Consider the following 23,536-nt stretch of genomic DNA (forward strand, 5'->3'; position numbering starts at 1 on the left):
GGATTAGACCTTGAATCATAGAATTTACAGTGCAGAAGGTGGCCATTCGGCCCATCGAGTCTGCACCGGCTCTTGGAAAGAGCACCCTACCCAAGGTCAACACCTCCACCCTATCCCCATAACCCAGTAACCCCACCCAACACTAAGGGCATTTTGGACACTAAGGGCAATTTATCATGGCCAATCCACCTAACCTGCACATCTTTGGACTGTGGGAGGAAACCGGAGCACCCGGAGGAAACCCACGCACACACGGGGAGGATGTGCAGACTCCGCACAGACAGTGACCCAAGCCGGGAATCGAACCTGGGACCCTGGAGCTGTGAAGCAATTGTGCGAACCACAATGCTACCGTGCTGCCCATGAAGGGAGTAGGAACTCTCACTGCTGGTAAATAACTGCTTTACTGTTCTAAAATCAGCAAGTGCCTGGCACATCTTTATAGTTGAAATGATCCTGAATCTACAAAGCACTCTTTTCCCTTGGTTTCTGTGGCTATGACTCATCTTTCATTCCCTCACCCTATAGTATAAATATCTCCCACTTTATGTCTTTTAGCTCTGATAAAGGGTTATCTGAACTCGAAACGTTAGCTCTTTTCTCTCCTTACAAATGCTGCCAGACCTGCTGAGATTTTCCAGCATTTTCTCTTTTGGTTGGAAGTAGGTAGACTTGCCAGAGAAAACCCTGTAAAGCTTAGAAGCATTAAATTGAAAGCTTGAACTCCTGAAAGACTTTAATTCCTATTGGAATTTTATTTTATCATCATTTTTTCTTCCCTCTCCACCCCTCTTTCCACCTATATTGTCTGTGTGGAAAGGGGAGAGGAGGGGTGAGGGGTGAGGGGTATTAGGTAGTCAGTTACATCTTTTCAGTTAATTATATCACGGTTAAATAATAAAAAGGTTATTTATGCAAAGGTTCCAAACCTGGTGACTGCAGTTTATTGGGGCCCAGCCAAGGCCTGCGGGTATTTTAAAATAACACCCAATTTCACTTGTGTTGCGACTCTGGGTCAAGTGGGGTTGGAATTGACCGTGCCACCACCGGCCCAGGGGGTCGTGACAATGGAAAGTGAAAATAGGTGCTGTTGAAACTTGAGCAGGAATGTGATGTGATGGAATAAGCTTGGCAACGCACCGTGAGGAATGGGGGAGACCAGCTGTTCACCCCAGGGATTCGTCAATCAGCAAATGTACTCATTTACTCTGACCTGGTTAGATTGTGAAACCACGTTCAACGCATTTGAGGCACAATGTTGCTCGGATCCTCAATGACCGTCATTTCCCTACCCCCTTCTCCTCACTTCCCCCTACCCCTCCCCTCACTTCCTCCTCCCCCTCCCCTCACTTCCCCCTCCGCCTCCCCTCAATTCCCCCTCCCCTCACATCCCCCTCCCCTCACTTATCCCTCCCCTCACTTATCCCTCCCCTCACTTATCCCTCCCCTCACTTATCCCTCCCCTCACTTATCCCTCCCCCTCCCCTCACTTCCCCCTCCCCTCCCCTCCCCTCACTTCCCCCTCCCCTCCCCTCCCCTCCCCTCACTGTCCCCTCCCCTCACTTCCCCCTCCCCTCACTTCCTCCTCCCCTCCCCTCACTGTCCCCTCCCCTCACTGTCCCCCTCCCCTCCCCTCACTTCCCCCTCCCCTCACTTCCTCCTCCCCTGCCCTCACTTCCCCTCCCCTCACTTCCCCCTCCCCTCCCCTCACTTCCCCCTCCCCTGCCCTCACTTCCCCCTGCCCTCCCCTCACTTCCCCCTCCCCTCACTTCCCCCTCCCCTCACTTCCCCCTCCCTCACTTCCCCCATTCCCCTCCCCCCCTCCCTTCCCCCATTCCCCTCCCCTCACTTCCCCCTCCCCTGCCCTCACTTCCCCCTGCCCTCCCCTCACTTCCCCCTCCCCTCCCTTCCCCCTCCCCTCCCTTCCCCTCCCTTCCCCCATTCCCCTCCCCCCCTCCCTTCCCCCATTCCCCTCCCCCCCTCCCTTCCCCCATTCCCCTCCCCCCCCCCCCTTCCCCCATTCCCCTCCCCCCCTCCCTTCCCCTCCCCCCCCCCCTTCCCCTCCCCCCCTCCCTTCCCCCATTCCCCTCCCCCCCTTCCCCCATTCCCCTCCCCCCCTTCCCCCATTCCCCTCCCCCCCTTCCCCCATTCCCCTCCCCCCCTTCCCCCATTCCCCTCCCCCCCTCCCCTTCCCCTCCCCCCTCCCCTTCCCCTCCCCCCCTCCCCTTCCCCTCCCCTTCCCCTTCCTCCCCCTTCCCCACCCTCCCCTTCCTCCCCCTTCCCCACCCTCCCCCTTCCCCACCCTCCCCCTTCCTCCCCCTTCCTCCCCCTCCCCCTCCCTCCCCCTTCCTCCCCCTTCCTCCCCCTCCCCCACCCTCCCCCTTCCCCACCCTCCCCCTTCCTCCCCCTTCCCCATCCTCCCCCCTCCTCCCCCTTCCCCATCCTCCCCCATCCTCCCCCTTCCCCACCCTCCCCCTTCCTCCCCCCTTCCCCACCCTCCCCCTTCCTCCCCCTTCCCCACCCTCCCCCTTCCTCCCCCTTCCCCACCCTCCCCCTTCCCCCCCCTCCCCCCCCCTCCCCCCCCTCCCCCTTCCCCCCCCTCCCCCTTCCCCCCCCTCCCCCTTCCCCCCCCTCCCCCCCCCTCCCCCCCCTCCCCCCCCTCCCCCCCTCCCCCCCCTCCCCTCCCCTCCCCCTTCCCCCCCCTCCCCCCCCTCCCCCTTCCCCCCCCCTCCCCCTTCCCCCCCCTCCCCCCCCCCCCCCCTCCCCCTTCCCCCCCCTCCCCCCCCCCCCATCCCCTTCCCCCCCCTCCCCCCCCCCCCCCCTCCCCCTTCCCCCCCCTCCCCCTTCCCCCCCCTCCCCCTTCCCCCTTCCCCCCTCCCCCTTCCCCCTTCCCCCCCCTCCCCCCCCCTCCCCCTTCCCCCCCTCCCCCTTCCCCCTTCCCCCTTCCCCCTTCCCCCCCCTCCCCCTTCCCCCTTCCCCCCCCTCCCCTTCCCCTTCCCCCCCCTCCCCCTTCCCCCCCCTCCCCCTTCCCCCTTCCCCCCCCTCCCCCTTCCCCCCCCTCCCCCTCCCCCTTCCCCCCCCTCCCCCTTCCCCCCCCTCCCCTTCCCCCCCCTCCCCCTTCCCCCCCTCCCCCTTCCCCCCCCTCCCCCTTCCCCCCCCTCCCCCTTCCCCCTTCCCCCCCCCTCCCCCTTCCCCCCCCCTTCCCCCCCCCTTCCCCCCCCCTTCCCCCCCCTCCCCCCCCCCTTCCCCCCCCTCCCCCCCCCCTTCCCCCCCTCCCCCCCCCTTCCCCCCCCTCCCCCTTCCCCCCCCCTTCCCCTTCCCCCCCCCCCTCCCCCTTCCCCCCCCCTTCCCCCCCCCCCCTCCCCCCCCCTCCCCCCCCCCCCCCCCCCTCCCTCCCCTCCCCCTTCCCCCCCCCTCCCCCTTCCCCCCCCTCCCCCTTCCCCCTTCCCCCTCCTCTTCTCCCCTCCCCCATCCCCCTCCGCCCCCTTTCCCCTCCTCGCCCCCTTTCCCCCCCCTCCGACCCCTTTCCCCCCCTCCGACCCCGCCCCCTTTCCCCCCCTCCGACCCCGCCCCCTTTCCCCCCTCCGCCCCCGCCCCCTTTCCCCCCTCCGCCCCCGCCCCCTTTCCCCCCTCCGCCCCCGCCTCCGCCCCCGCCCCCTTTCCCCCCTCCGACCCCCCGCCCCCTTTCCCCCCTCCGACCCCGCCCCCTTCCCCCCTCCGACCCCCCCCCCTCCCCCCCCCTCCGACCCCGCCCCCTTCCCCCCTCCGACCCCCCCCCTTCCCCCTCCGACCCCGCCCCCTTCCCCCCTCCCCCCCCGCCCCCTTCCCCCCCTTTGCCCCCACCCCCTTCCCCCCCTTTGCCCCCACCCCCTTCCCCCCCTTTGCCCCCACCCCCTTCCCCCCCTTTGCCCCCGCCCCCTTCCCCCCCGCCCCCTTCCCCCCTGCCCCCTCCGACCCCGCCCCCTTCCCCCTCCGACCCCGCCCCCTTCCCCCCCGACCCCCGCCCCCGCCCCTCCGACCCCGCCCCCTTCCCCCCCTCCGACCCCGCCCCCTTCCCCCCTCCGACCCCGCCCCCTTCCCCCCCTCCGACCCCGCCCCCCTTCCCCCCCTCCGACCCCGCCCCCTTCCCCCCCTCCGACCCCGCCCCCTTTCCCCCCCTCCGACCCCGCCCCCTTTCCCCCCCCTCCGACCCCGCCCCCTTTCCCCCCCTCCGACCCCCCCCCTTCCCCCCTCCGACCCCGCCCCCTTCCCCCCCTCCGACCCCGCCCCCTTTCCCCCCTCCGACCCCGCCCCCTTTCCCCCCCCGACCCCCCCCCTTTCCCTTTCCCCCCCCGACCCCGCCCCCTTTCCCCCCCCTCCGACCCCGCCCCCTTTCCCACCCCGACCCCACCCCCTGTCCCCCCCCGACCCCACCCCCTGTCCCCCCCCGACACCCCCTGTCCCCCCCCGACCCCACCCCCTGTCCACCCCTCCGCCCGCCCCCTTCCCCTCGCTCCGCCCGCCCCCTTCCCCCCCCTCCGCCCGCCCCCTTCCCCCCCTCCGCCCGCCCCCTTCCCCCCCTCCGCCCGCCCCCTTCCCCGCTCCGACCCCGCCCCCTTCCCCCCTCCGACCCCGCCCCCTTCCGACCCCGCCCCCTTCCGACCCCACCCCCTTCCCCCCCTCCGACCCCGCCCCTTCCCTCCCCCCCTCCGACCCCGCCCCCTTCCCCCCCCCGACCCCGCCCCCTTCCCCCCTCCGACCCCCCGCCCCCTTCCGACCCCACCCCCTTCCCCCCCTCCGACCCCGCCCCCTTTCCCCCCTTCCGACCCCGCCCCCTTTCCCCCCTCCGGCCCCGCCCCCTTTCCCCCCTCCGGCCCCGCCCCCTTTCCCCCTTCCGGCCCCGCCCCCTTTCCCCCCTCCGGCCCCGCCCCCTTTCCCCCCTCCGGCCCCGCCCCCTTTCCCCCCTCCGGTCCTGCCCCCTTTCCCCCCTCCGGTCCTGCCCCATTTTCCCCCCCCTCCGGCCCCGCCCCCTCTGGCCCCGCCCCCTTTCCCCCCTCCGGTCTTGCCCCCTTTCCCCCCTCCGGTCCTGCCCCCTTCCCCCCCCCTCCCCCCCCTCCGGCCCCGCCCCCTCCCCCCCTCCGGCCCCGCCCCCTGCCCCCCCTCCGGCCCTGCCCCTCCGGCCCCGCCCCCTCCCCCCCTCCGGCCCTGCCCCCTCCCCCCCTCCGGCCCCGCCCCTTTCCCCCCCTCCGCCCCCGCCCCTTTCCCCCCCTCCGGACCCGCCCCCCCCTTCCCCCCCTCCGGCCCCGCCCCTTCCCCCCCCCGCCCCTTTTCCCCGCCCCCTTTCCCCCCCCGCCCCCTTCCCCCCTCCGACCCCGCCCCCTTTCCCCCCCCCCCGACCCCGCCCCCTTTCCCCCCCCCCCGACCCCGCCCCCTTCCCCCCTCCGACCCCGCCCCCTTCCCCCCCTCGACCCCCGCCCCCTTCCCCCCCTCCGACCCCCCCCCTTTCCCCCCTCCGACCCCGCCCCCTTTCCCCCCTCCGACCCCGCCCCCTTTCCCCCCTCAGACCCCGCCCCCTTTCCCCCCCTCCGACCCCGCCCCCTTTCCCCCTCCGACCCCGCCCCCTTTCCCCCTCCGACCCCCGCCCCCTTTCCCCCCTCCGACCCCGCCCCTTTCCCCCCTTCCGACCCCGCCCCCTTTCCCCCCTCCGCCCCCCCCCCCTTTTCCCCCCCCCGCCCCCCCCCCTTTCCCCCCCTCCGCCCCCCCGCCCCCTTTCCCCCCCCCCCCCCCCCCTTTCCCCCCTCCTCCGCCCCCCCCCTTTCCCCCCCTCCGACCCCGCCCCCTTTCCCCCCTCCGACCCCGCCCTTTCCCCCCCTCCGACCCCGCCCCCTTTCCCCCCCCTCCGACCCCGCCCCCATTCCCCCCCTCCGATCCCGCCCCCTTCCCCCCCTCCGACCCCGACCCCTTCCCCCCTCCGACCCCGCCCCCTTTCCCCCCCTCCGACCCCGCCCCCTTTCCCCCCCTCCGACCCCGCCCCCTTTCCCCCCCTCCGACCCCGCCCCCTTTCCCCTCCTCGCCGCCCCCTTTCCCCTCCTCGCCCCCTTTCCCCTCCTCGCCCCCTTTCCCCCCTCCGACCCCGCCCCCTTTCCCCCCCCTCCGACCCCGCCCCCTTTCCCCCCCTCCGACCCCGCCCCCTTTCCCCCCCTTCCGGACCCCGCCCCCTTTCCCCCCCCTCCGACCCCGCCCCCCTTTCCCCCCCCTCCGGCCCCGCCCCATTTCCCCCCACCGGCCCCGCCCCCTTCCCCCCCCCTCCGGCCCCGCCCCCCTTTCCCCCCCCTCCGGCCCCGCCCCCTTTCCCCCATCCGGCCCCGCCCCCTTTCCCCCCTCCGGCCCCTTCCCCCCTCCGGCCCCTTCCCCCCTCCGGCCCCGCCCCCTTTCCCCCCCTCCGGCCCCGCCCCCTTTCCCCCCCTCCGGCCCCGCCCCCTTTCCCCCTCCGGCCCCGCCCCCTTTCCCCCCCCTTCCGGCCCCGCCCCCTTTCCCCCCCTCCGGCCCCGCCCCCTTTCCCCCTTCCGGCCCCGCCCCCTTTCCCCCCCTCCGGCCCCGCCGCCTGGCTCCTCCCCCGGCCCCGCCCCCCGTCCCCTCATTGAGCCCATCTCTTTCCCCCCTGCTGACTGGTTGTTGAGTAAGGGGCGTGGCCTCCCGTCTATCCAATCATCGTTGGCGCTGAGGCAAGCCGCTGGAAGATTCTGGAAACGGCGCCGCTCGAGAACCAAACGGCCCCGTGATTCAAACCGGCAGCCCGGGGACTGAGTCGCTCTTCGGAGGCGGGAGGGCAGTCAGGACCGGGCCGTACACTGTGACCGGGATGGAGGAGGGCTCATACCGGGTGGTGTCGGCGCCGGCGGTCGAGGTGCGAATCACCAGCTCGCTTTCGTCCTTTGTGTCGGAGAAAAGATTCAACCGAGGCGTCACCGTGTCCGAGCTGAAAGTGAGTCACCGACTGGCCCAGGGGAGGGGGATCCGCAGTCCGCCAAATTTAAACCCTCCCAGGCGGCGGCTGAGGGGCCGGGGCCGAGCCTCCGGGGGGAGGGGCCGGGGCCGAGCCTCCGGGGGGAGGGGCCGGGGCCGAGCCTCCGGGGGGAGGGGCCGGGGCCGAGCCTCCGGGGGAGGGGGGGCGGGGCCGAGCCTCCGGGGGAGGGGGGGCGGGGCCGAGCCTCCGGGGGAGGGGGGGCGGGGCCGAGCCTCCGGGGGGAGGGGGGGCGGGGCCGAGCCTCCGGGGGGAGGGGGGGCGGGGCCGAGCCTCCGGGGGGAGGGGGGGCGGGGCCGAGCCTCCGGGGGGAGGGGGGGCGGGGCCGAGCCTCCGGGGGGAGGGGGGGGCGGGGCCGAGCCTCCGGGGGGAGGGGGGGCGGGGCCGAGCCTCCGGGGGGAGGGGGGGCGGGGCCGAGCCTCCGGGGGGAGGGGGGGCGGGGCCGAGCCTCCGGGGGGGGGGGGGGCGGGGCCGAGCCTCCGGGGGGGAGGGGGGGCGGGGCCGAGCCTCCGGTGGGGGGCGAGTCCGGTTAACAGAAGGGGCGGGACCCTGGAGACGGGGCTGATTGTTTATGGGCGGGGCCCGCGGGGGGCTAAGGGCGGGGCGGGGAACTTCGGGAGTAGGCGGAGTTAACGCATTAACACTGCCGTCCGGTCCTGCGCCGACTCGGGTCGGGGCTAATTTATGGTGGGTGGGGTGGGGCTTCGGGATCAGATTCTCGTAGTCGGGTTTTAAAGTCGCGCATGCGATCCTTGCCTCATTGACATGTGTCAAGTCCCAGTGCCCACAGAATCAAATAATTTATAGTTCAGAAGGAGGCCTTTAGGCCCATCGAGTCTGCACCAGCCCTTGGAAAGAGCACTCTACCTAAGCTCATACCTCCACTGTGTCCCAGTAACCCCCCCTAACCTTTTTGGACTCTGAAAGGGCAAGTTAGCATGGCCAATCCACCTAACTTGGACATATTTGGACTGTGGGAGGAAACCGGAGCACCCGGAGAAAACCCACGCAGACACAGGGAGAACGTGAGGACTCTGCACAGACAGTGACCCAAGCTTGGAATCGAAGCTGGAGCTTGGAAGCAACAGTGATAACCACTGTGCTGCCATGCCACCCAGCTAGGGGTGTGGTGCCAGCTATCCAATCACCAAAATCTCACCTTCCCAAGTGTGCTCTCTTCCTCGCAGCTCACGCAGCTTGCCATAGATCAATGGGCGGCCAGGAGAAATGTTTCAAAGATACCCTGAAAGCATATTTTTGAATAATAATAACCTTTTATTGTCACAAGTAGGCTTACATTAGTAATCTTTATTGTCACAAGTGGGGTTACATTAACACTGCAATGAAGTTACTATGAAAAGCCCCTAGTCACCATATTCTGGCGCCTGTTTGGGAGAATTCCGAATGTTCAAATTACCTAATAGCACGTCTTTCGGGACTTGTGGGAGGAAACTGGGGCACCCAGAGGACACCCATGCAGACACGGGGAGAACATGCAGACTCCACACAGGCAGTGACCCAAGCCGGGAAATGAACTGGGACCCTGTGTTGTGAAGTCATAGTGCTAACTACTGTGGGTTTCCTTTGACCTTAGAAGCAGAGAAGAGTGTGCTCTGGGCACATTCAGGAGTAAAAAGAAACCTCTAAGGCGTGCAACCCCCCCCCCCATATTGACCACCGATTAACCATAAGACGTAGGAGCAGAGTTTGTCCACTCAGCCATCAAGTCTGCTCCGCCATTCAATCATGGCTAGTATTTTTCTCATCCCCATTCTCCTGCTTTCTCCCTATAACTCCTGATCCCTTTATACTTTTTAAAATACATTTAGAGTACCCAATTCATTTTTTCCAATTAAGGGGCAATTAAACGTGGTCAATCCACCTAACCTGCACATCTTTGGGTTGTGGGGAGCGTAACCCACGCAAACACGGGGAGACTGTGGAAACTTGACACGGACAGTGACCCAGAGCCGGGATCGAACCTGGGACGTCGGCACCATGAGACAGCAGTGCTAACCACTGTGCCACCACGCTGCCCTTGATCCCCTTATTAATCATGAACCTATCTTTGTCTTCAAGACACTCAGTGATTTGGTCTCCACAGCCTTTTGGGGCAAAGACGTCCACAGATTCACCACCCTCTGGCTGAAGAAATTCCTCCTCATCTCTATTTTAAAGGATGGTGCCTTCAGTCCGAGATTGTGTCCTCTGGTTCTAGTTTTCCTACAAGTGGAAACATCCTCTGCACGTCCACTCTATCAACTGACTGAGTGCTTCCCAACATTATTTCTGTAATTAGTCTTGCGCTCTTTATTCACAGCTAAAAGCTAACTAAGCTATCTCTTTGCTTAAAGGAAAGCTTTTGTATGCATCAGGATGAGGCAAACATTGCGATATGGGACCATTTTTCCACTTTTAAGTATATGATGTCAGCATTGCAAAGTTCAGATTATGTGCCGATCAATCTACCCTATCTCAACTGGTTTCTCAAAGAAAACGTTACAGACGTGCCATTCTAAATATCTGCCTCAAATCAGTAGAACACCAATTTATTTGGGGAAAATTAGGGGGATGAAGCACTGACCTACAGCCACTGTGAAAGCAAGCATACATATTAATGTACAAATCAGGAGCACGGGTAGGCCACTGACCCCATCAGGCCTGTTCTGCGATTCAATTTGATCATGGCTGATCTGATTTTAACCTCAACGTTACATTCCTGCCTACTCCCTATAACAGGGGTGGGCAAACTACGGCCCGCGGGCCGCATGCGGCCCGCCAAAGGTCTTTATGCGGCCCACCAAGATCAAGTCATAAAAAAAAAATTTTTTTTTTTTAAATGTTTTTTTTATAAGGTTAATGGGGGGGGCTGTTGGGTTACTGGTATAGGGTGGATACGTTGACTTGAGTAGGGTGATCATTGCTCGGCACAACATCGAGGGCCGGAGGGCCTGTTCTGTGCTGTACTGTTCTATGTTCTGTGTTCTATATGAGGCGCCCAGAATCATAACCGGGTGAAGCGCCATTTTTGAAAAGTAGACAAAAAGAGGGCTAAAGGCAGGATGCCCCCGGGGGAAGCGCTGAGGTATATGCCGCACGCTAATTGGTTACAACCGGGACTATTAATTAATATACTATGCAGCCCTTTAAAATTGTGAATTTCTGAATGTGGCCCTTGCACGGAAAAGTTTGCCCACCCCTGCCCTATAACCTTTCACCCCCTTGCTTATTAAGAATCTATCTACCTCTGGCTTAACGATATTCAAGGACTCTGCCTCAAACAGCTTTTGAGGAAGAGAATTCCAAGAATCTCTGCCCCTATTTTGAATCAGTGACCCCGAGTTTTCTATTCTGCCAGAAGAGGAAACATCCTTTCCACCCAACTCCCCTCAGGATCTCAGCTGTGTGCAGTTCTGTGCACTGCAGCACAGGGTTATCCTGTTCTTGGGTACTGACGAAAGATATGGGCATCTGGTGGGACAGGTCAACATTTTGAAATGGATACTTTCGATAAAGTTAAAGATTGGAGTCGAGAAGGACATTTAACCAGGAGAATCGGGCAGAATCAAAGAACTAATTGATCGCTTCCTACATTACAACAGGGGCTCAAAAGTACTTCATTGGATGTGGAGCACTTTGAGATGACTCGTAGTCCTGAGAAGTGCAATATAAATGGAAGTCTTTATTTTGCTTCTCCCTCCTTAGCTTTAATGTTGAAGCAAAAATCCTGCTTGATGGATGTGATTTGGTATTAATTGAGAGCTAAATATACAGAATTAACAATGTGCTGTTGGGATTACTGTCTCCTGTGAAATGCATAGCCACACTGCAGTCTGGAACACACTGGACTGCAACAGATTGCACATAACAAAAGTTCTCTCAAATACATAAATTACTCTGGTTTGGGAATAGAACGGGGGTATTGATGATATCTGGATGTTCTGTCTTTGCACTTTTAAACTATATTTACTCAAGATGTGGAAAAAAAAAAGTTTATTTTAATGTTGGCCTGTAAGCCTAATGTTTTCACAAGTATTTTTCTGGAAATAAAAGAATGCTTACACAGGTTAGGTGCTAATTTGTGAGCTTTGCTTTCCCAGGATCTGTACGTTTTGAGAGTCTGTCGTAGAACTTGCACATTCCTTCACACCCATTGTTTTGGAAAGTCGTTGGTTACTCTCTTGCTGTGGAATCCACAACAATTTAAACTTGTGTTCACCCTTAATGTCGTAAAACATCCCAGGACACTTCACCGGAGCATTATGAAACACCGTATGAGTGAGCCACATGGGGAGACATTGGGTCAGATAACGCAACGCTCAATGAAAGAGATAAAAGTGGTGGGTGTTGGACAGGCAGTCATATATTTGTAACTCAGAAGGCTGCCAAAAGCATAATCACCTCTGTGGAGTTGGGTCACAGAACAGGCTCGAGGAGCTGGCTGGGCTATTGCTGTTCTCATGTGCTCTGTGAGGTGTGTGCATGTGCAACATTCCAGAAGGTACCATGCAAGCTGCTCACAAGTTGTTCCATTCAAGATAATGCATGTGTGATTCAAAATTGAATAGGTACCATGCAAAAAGGTAACAGGGAAAATTGGCTCGAATGATGCAATGAAGAGAGTAGTTGAGAATTAGTTTTAAGCCATATGACCCCACTTCTATGGATATCCAGTTTCTGTTAAATCCTCTATGTTGTGAGGAACCTGTTTTTAAAACCTTGCTGTTCTTTGTTTACAACAGTGCAAATTGGAGCTGATTGTGGGCTCTCCAGCCTCCTGCATGGAGCTGCAGCTATTCAGTCCAGATGACAAATTCATTGGCTTGCTGAACCAAGATGATGCATTGCTGGGTTCCTATCCAATTGATGACCGCTGCCGAATACATGTGAGTATAGCACAGTCACAACTATTTTCAGTAAACTCATTGAATGTGAACCTCAATCGTTTAGTCCAATAAAAGGACCTTTTTAAAAAAAAGAAAAATCTACTTTTTCATATTCCTTTCGTTCTAATTGCCCTTGATCCCATCAAGTGCCTTTTCAATCTTCCTTGCCCACATTATCACCTTTTAAAAAAATTCATTTATGGTATGTGGGTGTTGCTGGCCAGGCCAACATTGGTTCGCCATCCCTAATTGCCCCTTGAGAAGGTGGTGGTGAGGTGGCTTATTGAACTGCTGCAGACCATCTGTAGGTACACCCACAGTGCTGTCAGGAAGGGAATCCAGGATTGTGACCCAGCGGTAGTGAAGAAAAGGTGATTATAGTTCCAGTGAGTGGCTTGAAGGGGAATTTTCAGGTTGTAGTGTTGCTTTCTCTAATTTCAGCCTTTGAACACCATCTAGGCTGGTACGTGAAAGCAGAATTAATCTAATTCTCCACACTTGTGTCTGTTCTTCTTTCAGATGTGATGTTAGATTAATAACGAATTTATGTATTTTCATATCCCTGGCTCTATTTGAAGTTGTTCAGGAAACTACTGTTATTTGCATCACTATTATCCAACCAAAACCCACTAAATTGTTGTTTGATGTATTGCTGAGAAGAGACACATCGGAACTTTTAGTCTTGCACTAATCATGACACTTACAAGAAGGGACTTATGGTGACACCATGTAAAGACGACACACAAAGAGTGTCTTTGTATTTGATGCTTTTTACCCGTTTTTTTTTCCGGGTTTTCGGAGCCCAAGCCCAGTGAGTTGAGGAGGTGAACTCTTTCCTGACAGAGGTATGTCGAAATCATGGACAAAGAAGCCCAATGTTAAAAAGGCTCAGGAGGGAAGCCCATCGATGGAAGGTGAAGGAGGGAAGATGGCCGTCACGACACTACATTAAACACGTTGGTTGCGGTAATGGTGCAGGAGCTTAAAAGGTCGACAAACGAATGGACAGGCAGCCCGAGGGGCAGGGCCAGCAAATTCAGGAATCTTTTAAAGCCACTAGCGAAGCGGCTTTGGGCCTGATCCATGAACAGTTGATACGAACTTCGAAAGTGGTGCAGGCACAAGGCAAGACCTTAAAAGGGGTCAAGGGGGCCTTGTCAAAGCATGAGGATAGGCTTGCCTCAATGGAGGCAGAGCTGCTAATGGTGGTGGAAAGTAAAAAAGGCTTAAGACTCAAATTGGAGGACCTCGAGAAAACGTCATGGTGGTTAAACCTTGGGTTGGTGGGGCTGCTAGAGGGAGCGGAGGGCCAAAAGGCGAACCAGTATTTTCCTTGGCAGATGGGGGAAGATGAGGTGTTCTCCCCTCCAGAATTGGTCAGAGCACGTCGGGCGATCAGGCAAAAGCCAAGACCGAATGAGCCACTGCGGGCGGTGATAATCTCCAATTATCAAAGAAGGAGAGGGTCTTGGACTGAGTGCCATGATTTCATTGAATGGCGGAGCAGGCTCGAGGGGCCAGATGGCCTACTCCTGCTCCTAGTTCTTATGTTCTTATGAGTGAAAAGGATTCAGAATATTGACCGGAACGGGCTTACGATCTGAATATATCAAATTGGAAAAGAAGTGTGCGGCCTTCAATAGGCCGAAGGCGGTATTTTATAATGGGGTGAGGTGTGGGGCGGTGTACCCAACGCAACTATGGCAAATGGCAGCACGGTAGCATTGTGGATAGCACAATCGCTTCACAGCTCCAGGGTCCCAGGTTCGATTCCCCGCTGGGTCACTGTCTGTGCGGAGTCTGCACATCCTCCCCGTGTGTGCGTGGGTTTCCTCCGGGTGCTCCAGTTTCCTCCCACAGTCAAGATGTGCAGGTTAGGTAGACTGGCCGTAGGTAGGGTGTTCTTTCGGAGAGTCAGTGCAGACTGGAAGGGCCAAATGGCCTCCTTCTGCATTGTAGGGATTCTATTATCAGAAGCTGCATGTTTCAGCACACATTCCTGCTATTTTGGTGGTCTTACAGAGAAACATATTCAATCATTCCCCATTCAAAGGAATTTTGGGTGTCTAAGCTGATTTTGTACACAAATTACTAACTTATTGAACAATTTTGTTTTGTATTTCCAGCTTTTTAATTGAACATCTCATGAAATCAATCAAGTTTTATGCACAATTAGCAATAGTAATTAAAGATTATGGGGCAGCACAGTGGCGCAGTGGGTTAGCCCTGCGGCCTCACGGCGCCGAGGTCCCAGGTTCGATCCCGGCTCTGGGGCACTGTCCGTGTGGAGTTTGCACATTCTCCCCGTGTGTGAGTGGGTTTCGCTCCCACAACCCAAAGATGTGCAGGGTAGGTGAATTGGCCACGCTAAATTCCCCCTTAATTGGAAAAAATGAATTGGGTACTCTAAATTTATTTTTTAAAAAGTTTTTAAAATCCTGCATTTGATAAATCGAAAGGATTCACTAAATGACTGAAATACCAAGTGGTTGCTGGTGAGGTTTGACTAAGTCCAGATAGAAATCCTATTTTGGCGCTGTACAGAAGAACAGTGCTTGGGAGAATTTGGTTTGAGTTTCTGGGGCAGATTGTCTCCACTCACTGGCATAGTGCAGAATGGTTATTATCATCTTCCTTGCATAGGGTGATTATTTCATATTTGTTTTGTAGGTAATAGACCAAAGTGGAGTGAAGATTGGAGAGTTTGAGGATGTGTCTAATGTTATAAAATATGAAATGTCCAATGAAGCCTATGATAAGAGAACAGGTAAGATGGCTTTGGGAGCAATGTCTTGTGCTGGCTTTTTTCAAAAACAATACTCTAACCATGGAATGATTCAGTCTTGCATTCTATAACGTGTAGAATTGTTTTTGGAAAATGGGCTGAGAGTTTATGGCTCCATTTCTGATTTTCTTATTTAACCACTAGTTAGTTCATGTGGCCAGGTTCTCGCTGCCAGAATGCTCTTAAACCAGGCACTGTGTATGTAGGAGTCACCTGAGCTGACACATTTTAAGAGAATTGCAGGTGAAGTGAAGGAATTCACATGCAACACTAAATCTGGTTTGCCATCGTGATCTTTTTATTGTGTTCAAATATACCTTTGTCACAAGCATTGTCTGTAAGTAGCAGATGTCTGGAAAAATAAGCTACCCATTCGGGGATCCCTTTGATGCTGACTTTCTGTAAATTGTGAAGGAGAGCCCAAGTACTCCATAGATCTAGATGATTCATTACATCCGGATAGCTTTTGTGAATAAATCTCGCCCCCACCCCCCCAAACACACACACACACACACAAATGAGGTAGCACTGACAAAGCGACAAAACACCAGATGCCAACCCGTCCATCTGACCCATTGTCCCATTCCCTATTCCTGTCTCGGGACTCGTCTCATTTAACAATGTAATGAGATTTTGTCAGGCAGATATGAACTAAGCAAACTGCATTTTCAGCCAATGTTAAACGGCATAGTCAGCTAAACTGTGTACCCTGCCACGCTAAACCTGAAAGCTGATCCTGAGTATGAGTGACATTTAAGGACATAATTGTTTCTAGCCGCAATACAAAGTCACCAAATATTGGGCAAAAAAGAAGAAAACAAAAAAACCTTAATTGTCCCAAGATACTCTAACCCTACATATATATGTATACATTCTATCTTACAGAGACAAGGCCACAATTTGGGCACCTTCTTAATAGTTGCCCTGGACTTTCTGCAAAAAGCAGATACCTTGGGGAAAATCCACATTTTCTCAAATAGCGTGGAGCAGTGAATCCTTAAAGCATTGGAGTATGCACCAGAAAAATGGTGTGTAAAAGGTGTATCCTCCTGATCTCTGAGGTAGTGAAAGCACTCCTGACAAACCATTTTTTGCTAAGGCTAAAAATACTTCTGAAGTTTAGCTATGACTTTAATTTTAACAATACATTTCACTAAACCCGCAAAATAGTCCTGTACAAAAATTGATATTTACAGTTCTTAGTCATTTTTGCATTGGTAATGAAAAGCTTTGAGAACTGATTCTCATGGCGGCCCTTTCAATCTCCCAGCCTGGTCAGAGATATGCAAAAACAGGGGATTGAGAGACTGGGCGCCAGCCTGGCTAAATGACTGTCCAAGCAGGCACAGTGGTGAGATGGTAGCATTCCATATTGATTTAAAGCAGTGTTGCCTGATCTCTGCTGGGCAAATGGGAATGTGGACAAATGCAGCCTCATCATACTGTTCCCTTAGCCGATTAACTACCAGTCAACAGACTGGCCTGCTTTCCTCAGTTATTTTACCCAGCTTCTAATTTCCATTTTTAATCATATGATCACACTCTGGTTTAAAAAAAACCTCTCAATTTATCAACACCTCTGTAAAGGGGAAATAGTAGTGGTTTCCAACAGAATCAACTTAGATCTATCTATATGGGAAGGGGGAGTTAGAGGGTGCATCTTGAAGAAAGCACAGAGCTGGTGAGTGAAGTGTGTGGCATTAGTAAGGAAGTTTCATTCCCCTCCCATTTGTTCAGTTAGCTTTTATATTATGTTTTTGAACTATATTCCAACAAATGTGGTGAGAGAAGTTAGCTGAAACTGCTTCTGGCTGTTTATAACCAAACAATTAACCGGTTTCTATTTTAGATTCGATGCGTTTGTTCCTGAAACGCAGTAAACTGGGCTTGTATGATGAAGAACAGAAAGCAAAGAATGAGGTTGAACTTGAGCAGAGGGTACAAGAAGAAAAGACTTTGGCTGATGCCATTCTAGTTGGTGCAAGATGTGAGGTTGTAATCTCGGGCCAGCCAACTAAACGTGGCACAGTAATGTATGTGGGTAAGTTGCTGCTGACTTGACAGTAGAGTCCACAATTTAAAGATCTTCATATGTTTTCAAATGTAACATATCCTTTTGCCAGGCATTCGATATTTCCCTTCCCCCTCATTTTCCTCCCCCCATCCGGCCACTTCAGCCCTACATAGATTCCTTTGTGTTGTATGTTTTTGTTGAATGAGATGAAATGTAGAATCTTAGTTGCCCCATTAGAGCGATGTATTTGTGGCCATCTAGACTGGGAATACCTTGTTGGTTGGGCTGTTGCCAATAAAGGAATTGCTATTTTAAGAGTCCCTGTTTATTTCCAAAGTTGCCTTTTATTTTATTTTATTATTTTGGTCTGTAGAGCCACAGTAGGGATGTGCCATTAAGCAGAAGATTCAAATTTAAAACAGCCTGCTTGCCGGGACAATGTGTACCCAGGTTTTGTATTTTGGAGAGGAAAAACCAGACTACTGAATCAAGTGGATCTTAAGAACCAGCTTTGGAGGGAGTTTGTTTGATTGGTTAACTGGTGGATTGGCCAGGGACAGTGTTCTGCCCGACAACGGTCAGTGATTTGCTCCGGTGTGATGCTGACACTTGCTCTCTCTCCTTGAAATGATGCTGGGCCTGCAGAAAAGGTTCACACAACCTTGCCTGAGAAAACCATCTCCAGCCTAGAAGGCAGTAGTATCAAATCGAAGGTCTGAACTTCAGAAAGACATTTACTGGAAGTCAACCCAGTGCATCCAAGATCTTTATCCTTTTATATTATTTTCTTTTCCTTTCCACAGCCCTTTCCCCTCTGTGTTGTGTGTGATCTCCTGTTTAATTATAATACTGTACGTAATAAAAGGTTACTTGTGTTTTAAATGATAAACCTGACGACTGTAGTTGATTGGGATTGAACCAAAGACCTTGATTATTTGAAATAAAATCTAATTTCACCTGTGTTGCCACTCTGGGTCAAGTTGACCACGCATCAGCCCAGGGTATTGTGACACTTTAAAGTAGCTTTGGTTCCTGTTACATTGCACACTATTGATTTTGGCTAACCATATTGAGCAACATGACCGCATTTAACTGGGAACATTTGTCTATCAACTATAACACATTATGGTTCTAAACCTGATTGGCCTGTGTATTGTACCCGTGGGCATTTTCTGGCTTTCTCTAAAGGCCTTGATTGGATACTAACCCCAGTGCCCTTCTTTATTTTGTATTCTGAAAAGTGTTCAAGAAAATGTGTTCAGATTGTTGATTCCAGTAGAGCAGTTTTGAACATGAGACAGGATCCACGGGCCTATTTGGAGCCCAGCATCTTCACCCAGGAGCCCATTCTGTGCCTCGTCGTGGGTCTCAGTTGTACGTTTCACTGTCAGCTGAGTGCAGATTCATAATACACATTCACAAGCCCAGCCTGGGTTTACATATTGTCTCAAATGTAAACAGTAGTTTTTCTTTTTCAGGTCAAACAGATTTTAAACCAGGATACTGGATTGGACTGAAATATGATGAACCTTTAGGGAAACATGATGGAAGGTAAAGCCTGTGATGTGAAATTCAATTGTTGTCACTAATTGGTTATTCACTTGTGCTGAAATAGCATTTTGAATGTAAAATTGTCATAGTCAAATTGCTCTGAGTTCTTTGCTCATCAGATAACTGCTTTTGTTTTTTCCTCTGCAGTGTGAACGGAAAGAAGTATTTTCAGTGTCAGTACAAGTACGGTGCATTTGTGAAGCCACAGTCCGTAACAGTGGGAGATTATCCGGAGGAGGACTATGGTCTAAATGATGAAATGTAAATGCTAATTGTCTACCTCTTGGAAGTGTTGCCACATTATTTGTGGATTTGTGTCCTGATGATCCTGAATAGAATGATTCCTTCTTGCAGCCACATTCAGGCGATTGGAGTTCCTGAAAATATCAGGACTTTGCTGTTTATTTGTTTTGTATGCTCTGCAGATAAGAGTTTGGCCTGTGATATTTGCAAGAGTAATATTCCTAAATTACTAGCTGACACGAGTTGCTTGCAAACCGGCTCAGAATTTGTAAAGTACAGTGGCTTCAACAACTAGCCACTACCTGAGTCACCGTTGGGATCTCTATGTAAACACTCGAGTAAAAAGTTGCTACACCTAATGTAAACCATGGAAATTAATATTACATTGCATCAGACCACAGCCATGGCTTAACAATGTCCGTCACTAATTTTATATACATTTATGAAAGAACAGTATTTGTCCCTTCTGAACCTTGTCTTTTATATTTATGCATTGTGCTCACTAGGGCAGGGGTCTGAGCATTTGACTGCAGTAATCGAACAGCTGCTGATTGTCACAACAAGAACTTTTAAATAATATCAGCTACCATTTTAACTTGTTTCCTGGGATAGCAGGTCACCACCACGCTTGTTGTTGAATTCTTTTAACTTACTGTGTGATGCCTGTGGGTGCAATCTCTGTAAGCAAAAAGATTAAAACCTGGCATCCGTCCTGTCTTGATTCTGCTGAGTTATTTATGCAGAGTGCAATGTGACGTCAGCTGTGTAAAAGGTTAGATGGTAAACATGTCTTATTTTTTACTTGTATTTAAAAGAATGATTTTCTGGTGAGTTTATAACACTTAATTGAGATATAAAGTTTGCATTATCTTGCCAAACACCCACCTTCATCTACTTGAAAAGAGAGGGCAGTGATTTACTCGTGTGTCATTGAAATGTTGCTTTATTACCAGGGTGTGCACGTAACATTTTTGTGTTGAATGAAAAGGACATATTTGTTCCCGCCTTAACTTTATTGTTTCTCGCTGATGATCGCTTAAGTGTAGTGAGGAATTTAACAATTAAAATACAGCACTGTTCACTTGTCTCTCTCCACTTTTTTTCTTTCTGGTGCAAATGTTGTAAAAGGAAAAGAAATCTGTTCCAAATCGGTTACTTTATCAACTAGATGTGTTTGACAATTGGCTGCACTACTAAGATGAAAAAAAAATGAAATGAAAACCACTTATTGTCACGAGTAGGCTTCAATGAAGTTACTGTGAAAAGCCCCTAGTCACCACATTCTGGCGCCTGTCCGGGGAGGCTGGTACGAGATTGTCCCTGCAGCAAGGTTTAGGCAGACATACACCAATATGTTTTAATTTGATGAGATGTAAAAGATAGTGAAGAAATAAAGCATTCTTACCTCATGGAAGCTTTTCATTGCATTCTGATATTAGTTCTTGTGTTGGCCATTTGGTTTGGATTGGATTGGATTTGTTTATTGTCACATGTACTGAGGTACAGTGAGAAGTATTTTTCTGTGAGCACCTCAAACGGATCATTTAGTACATGAAAAGAAAATGAAAATAAAATACATAATAGGGCAACACAAGGCACACAATGTAATGTAAATACATAGACATCGGCACCGGGTGAAGCATACAAGAGTGTACTATTAAATCAGGTCAGTCCATAAGAGAATCGTTTAGGAGTCTGGTAACAGCAGGGAAGAAGCTGTTTTTGAATCTGTTTGTGCATGTTCTCGGACTTTTGTATCTCCTGCCCGATGGAAGAAGTTGGAAGAGTGAATAAGCCTTCCACTGCCAGCGCAGAGGCCAGGGAGGGGTCTTTGATTATGCTGCCCGCTTTCCCCAGGCAGCGGGAGGTGTAGATGGAGTCAATGGGTGGGAGGCAGGTTCGTGTGATGGACTGGGCCGTGTTCACGACTCTGAAGTTTCTTGCGTTCTTGGACCGAGCAGTTGCCATACCAGGCTGTGGTACAGCCAGATAGGATGCTTTCTATGGTGCATTAGTAAAAGATGGTAAGAGTCAGTGTGGACATGCCGAATTTCCTTAGTTTCCTGAGGAAATATAGGCGCTATTGTGCTTTCTTGGTGATAGCGTTGACATGGGTGGACCAGGACAGATTTTTGGTGATGTGCACACCTAGGAATTTGAAGCTGTCGGCCATCTCCACCTCAGCACCATTGATGTGTGAACTGTACTTTAGAAGTTTACAATTGATTTTTCTCCACAGTGAAGTACTCATCAGAACTTTCCTCTAATCAGTTTTTGACATGGGAGAATGGTTCGGGTAGGGTATGAATATACAGAGATCGTTGACTAGAGTAGTACATGGGCAAAATAGAGGTTTCCGTCTATAGAGTGTGGTGGCTTGAGAGGAGAGAAAGATCAGCCATTATATTGAGTCTTTTGTAGGCATTGTTATTTTCAGTGGGAGGACCAGAATAGATGATGTGTGCAGGGAGTGGTCAGCAAGGACTTTTAGAGCAGGCATGTGAGGCTGGCCTCTGCGCTGGCAGTGGAAGGTGACTACAATTTGAGGATAGTGTGTCGCCAGTGGTAGGGGACTGTTGGGAGGAGTACAGCGGTTGAGGCTGACGGATGTTACTGGGGGTAAGGAGTTCTGGTGAGTTTCACAGCTAGTGCTGTGTTCGGAGTAGTGAAGGGAAAATTAGAACATAGAACATAGAACGATACAGCGCAGTACAGGCCCTTCGGCCCACGATGTTGCACCGACTTGGGAAGTCAAAAACTAAAGGCCATCTAACCTACGCTATGCCATTATCATCCATATGCTTATCCAATAAACCTTTAAATGCCCTCAATGTTGGCGAGTTCACTACTGTTGCAGGTAGGGCATTCCACGGCCTCACCACTCTTTGCGTAAAAAACCTACCTCTGACGTCTGTCCTATATCTATTACCCCTCAATTTAAGGCTATGTCCCCTCGTGCTAGCCACCTCCATCCGCGGGAGAAGGGGACTGTCCACCCTATCTAACCCTCTGATCATTTTGTATGCCTCTATTAAGTCACCTCTTAACCTTCTTCTCTCTAACGAAAACAACCTCAAGTCCATCAGCCTTTCCTCATAAGATTTTCCCTCCATACCAGGCAACATCCTGGTAAATCTACTCTGCACCCGTTCCAAAGCTTCCACGTCCTTCCTATAATGAGGCGACCAGAACTGTACGCAATACTCCAAATGTGGCCGTACCAGAGTTTTGTACAGCTGCAACATGACCTAGAAGTAGACTGTTCAGCCTCCCCTCATAAGGTTCTAGTGACTTAACCATATGGCAAGAAAGAACACTTTAAATGTTGAATTCAGAAAGCCTATTAACCATTGAAAAAGGTAACAAGTCAGCCAAGGTGTCAATCAAATGCAATTGGTAAAGCTTAAACTTTTAACAAATGAACAGACATCTCACCACCCTTCTCAGACCAAGTCACAAAGTAACAACTCTTTAAAAACATCAAAGACTGCTCTCCGCCTCCCCATGAAGACCTCTCTTCTCTGCCTCATAAACATCTCACTCTCCCCCACTACCTACATCTTTCTCTACATCTTTCTTCACATCCTCTTCTGCCTCTGCCCATCCTTTTTTTAGTAAAATGACTTCTCCAGGTGCTTTTTTTATACCGTAAAACATTGAAAACCCACCTTAGCCAGTTTGTTGCAAAAATAGCCAATTGGTCTTTAACTTGTCAATAATAAAATAATAACCCATTGGTTTTTAGCTAATTTACACACACTGCCTTAGTTTTCTTCTCAAACTACTTCTCTCGAGGTTGGCTTAGATCTCAACCAATAATTGGTCCACATGGCTGTCTGCCACCTGGAATTAAGGGCCTGTTCCGTTCTCCCCCCAAGTCAAGGTTAACCTTCATATTCTGTCTTTGTGTACTGTGGCCTGAGAAACACATTAATCCTTTCTCTCAAAGCACTTTAAACGTCTATTAATAATCCAGTGTTAATAAAATGCTTATAATTACAAAAGTCATAAACATTTCTCTTCCAAATTACATTTCCAGCCTTTCTAACATCTATTAACGGATTACACAATTAAGGCTGTCTACTTATCTAATCTGGCTGGCTTCCAATCACATTTGTTTCTTTTTTATTAAAATGGCTTCCATCAACTTTAGCAGAAAACGCTTAAGAACATATTAATTCCAACTACAAAATGATAGTCACACAAAAACTAGTGATTTTCAAACTACCAACAATACTCAATGACAGATTCTTCAGGCCTCTGGGCTAGAGAATTCCAACGATTAACCCCCCCCCCCCCCCCCCCCCCCCGGTGTAAATATATTTCTCCTCTAATGGAGCCTAAGTAGTTTCCCCCTTAATTTGAAATTGCACCCCCCTGGTTCGAAACTCCCCAGGCAAGGGAAACAATTTACCTGCATCTACCCTGTCTATTCCTTTTAAGTATTTTGTGGCTTTCGTAGAGTCTCCAGGACTCGGGGCTCACTACAGTCGTGGGTCTATCAGTAACTGAGGGCAAGTCACCATCCCTAAGGCTGAGGGATGGCCATAGTGTCATACAGCACAGAGAGCCCTTTGGCCCATCACGTCTGTGCTGGCTATCAAGCCTATCCAATCCCATTTTCCAGCACTTGGTCTGTAGCCTTGTTCGTTGGGGTGTTTCAAATGCTCATCTAAATGCTTCTTAAATGTTGTGATGGTTCCCACCTCTACCACCCTTTCAGGCAGAGAGTTCCAGATTCCCACCACCCTCTGGGTGAATATGTTTCTCTTCAAATCCCCTCTAAATCTCCTGCCCATTACAGTAATTCTATGCATCCTGGTTATTGACCCCCATCGCTAAGGGGAAAGGTTCCTTCTCATCTAGGCAATCTATGTCCTTCATAATTTTGTACACCAGTCAGGTCCCCTCCCAACCTTCTCTGCTCCAAGGAAATCAATTCCAGCCTAACTAGTCTCTCTTAATGGCCGAAACATTTCAGCCCAAGCAACACCCTTGTGAATCTCCTCTGCATCCTTTCTGGTGCCACCACTTCCTATAGTGTGATGACTAGA

General features: G+C 52.9%; 2 protein-coding genes across 2 annotated transcripts; both read left to right on the top strand.

Moving 5' to 3' along the window:
• Nucleotides 1–2,617: 2,617 nt before the first annotated feature.
• LOC119957936 (basic proline-rich protein-like) lies at nucleotides 2,618–3,965 on the top strand (the record flags this gene model as incomplete). The annotated part of the gene is made up of 3 exons (XM_038786152.1): nucleotides 2,618–3,282; nucleotides 3,318–3,446; nucleotides 3,587–3,965. Coding segments are annotated over 3 exons (1,173 nt in total), but the record flags the coding sequence as incomplete, so codon positions are not given.
• A 2,714-nt stretch (nucleotides 3,966–6,679) lies between these two features.
• Nucleotides 6,680–19,561, top strand: tbcb (tubulin folding cofactor B). Its single transcript, XM_038786000.1, has 6 exons — nucleotides 6,680–6,964; nucleotides 11,746–11,889; nucleotides 14,560–14,656; nucleotides 16,524–16,715; nucleotides 18,167–18,239; nucleotides 18,387–19,561. The coding sequence occupies exons 1-6, from the start codon at nucleotides 6,842–6,844 to the stop codon at nucleotides 18,502–18,504; spliced, it is 747 nt and encodes a 248-aa protein (XP_038641928.1). The 5' UTR covers nucleotides 6,680–6,841; the 3' UTR covers nucleotides 18,505–19,561.
• The last annotated feature ends 3,975 nt before the right edge of the window (nucleotides 19,562–23,536 follow it).

Source organism: Scyliorhinus canicula, chromosome 27 (genome assembly GCF_902713615.1).
Source record: "Scyliorhinus canicula chromosome 27, sScyCan1.1, whole genome shotgun sequence".
Taxonomy (NCBI): domain Eukaryota; kingdom Metazoa; phylum Chordata; class Chondrichthyes; order Carcharhiniformes; family Scyliorhinidae; genus Scyliorhinus; species Scyliorhinus canicula.

Bases quoted from the DNA above. Each gene is read 5' to 3' on its own strand.
- tbcb (XM_038786000.1), top strand. From the start codon at position 6,842: ATGGAGGAGGGCTCATACCGGGTGGTGTCGGCGCCGGCGGTCGAGGTG. The intron at 14,657-16,523 runs GTAAGATGGCTT...TTTCTATTTTAG, and splicing joins AGCCTATGATAAGAGAACAG to ATTCGATGCGTTTGTTCCTG. The intron at 18,240-18,386 runs GTAAAGCCTGTG...TTTCCTCTGCAG, and splicing joins TTAGGGAAACATGATGGAAG to TGTGAACGGAAAGAAGTATT.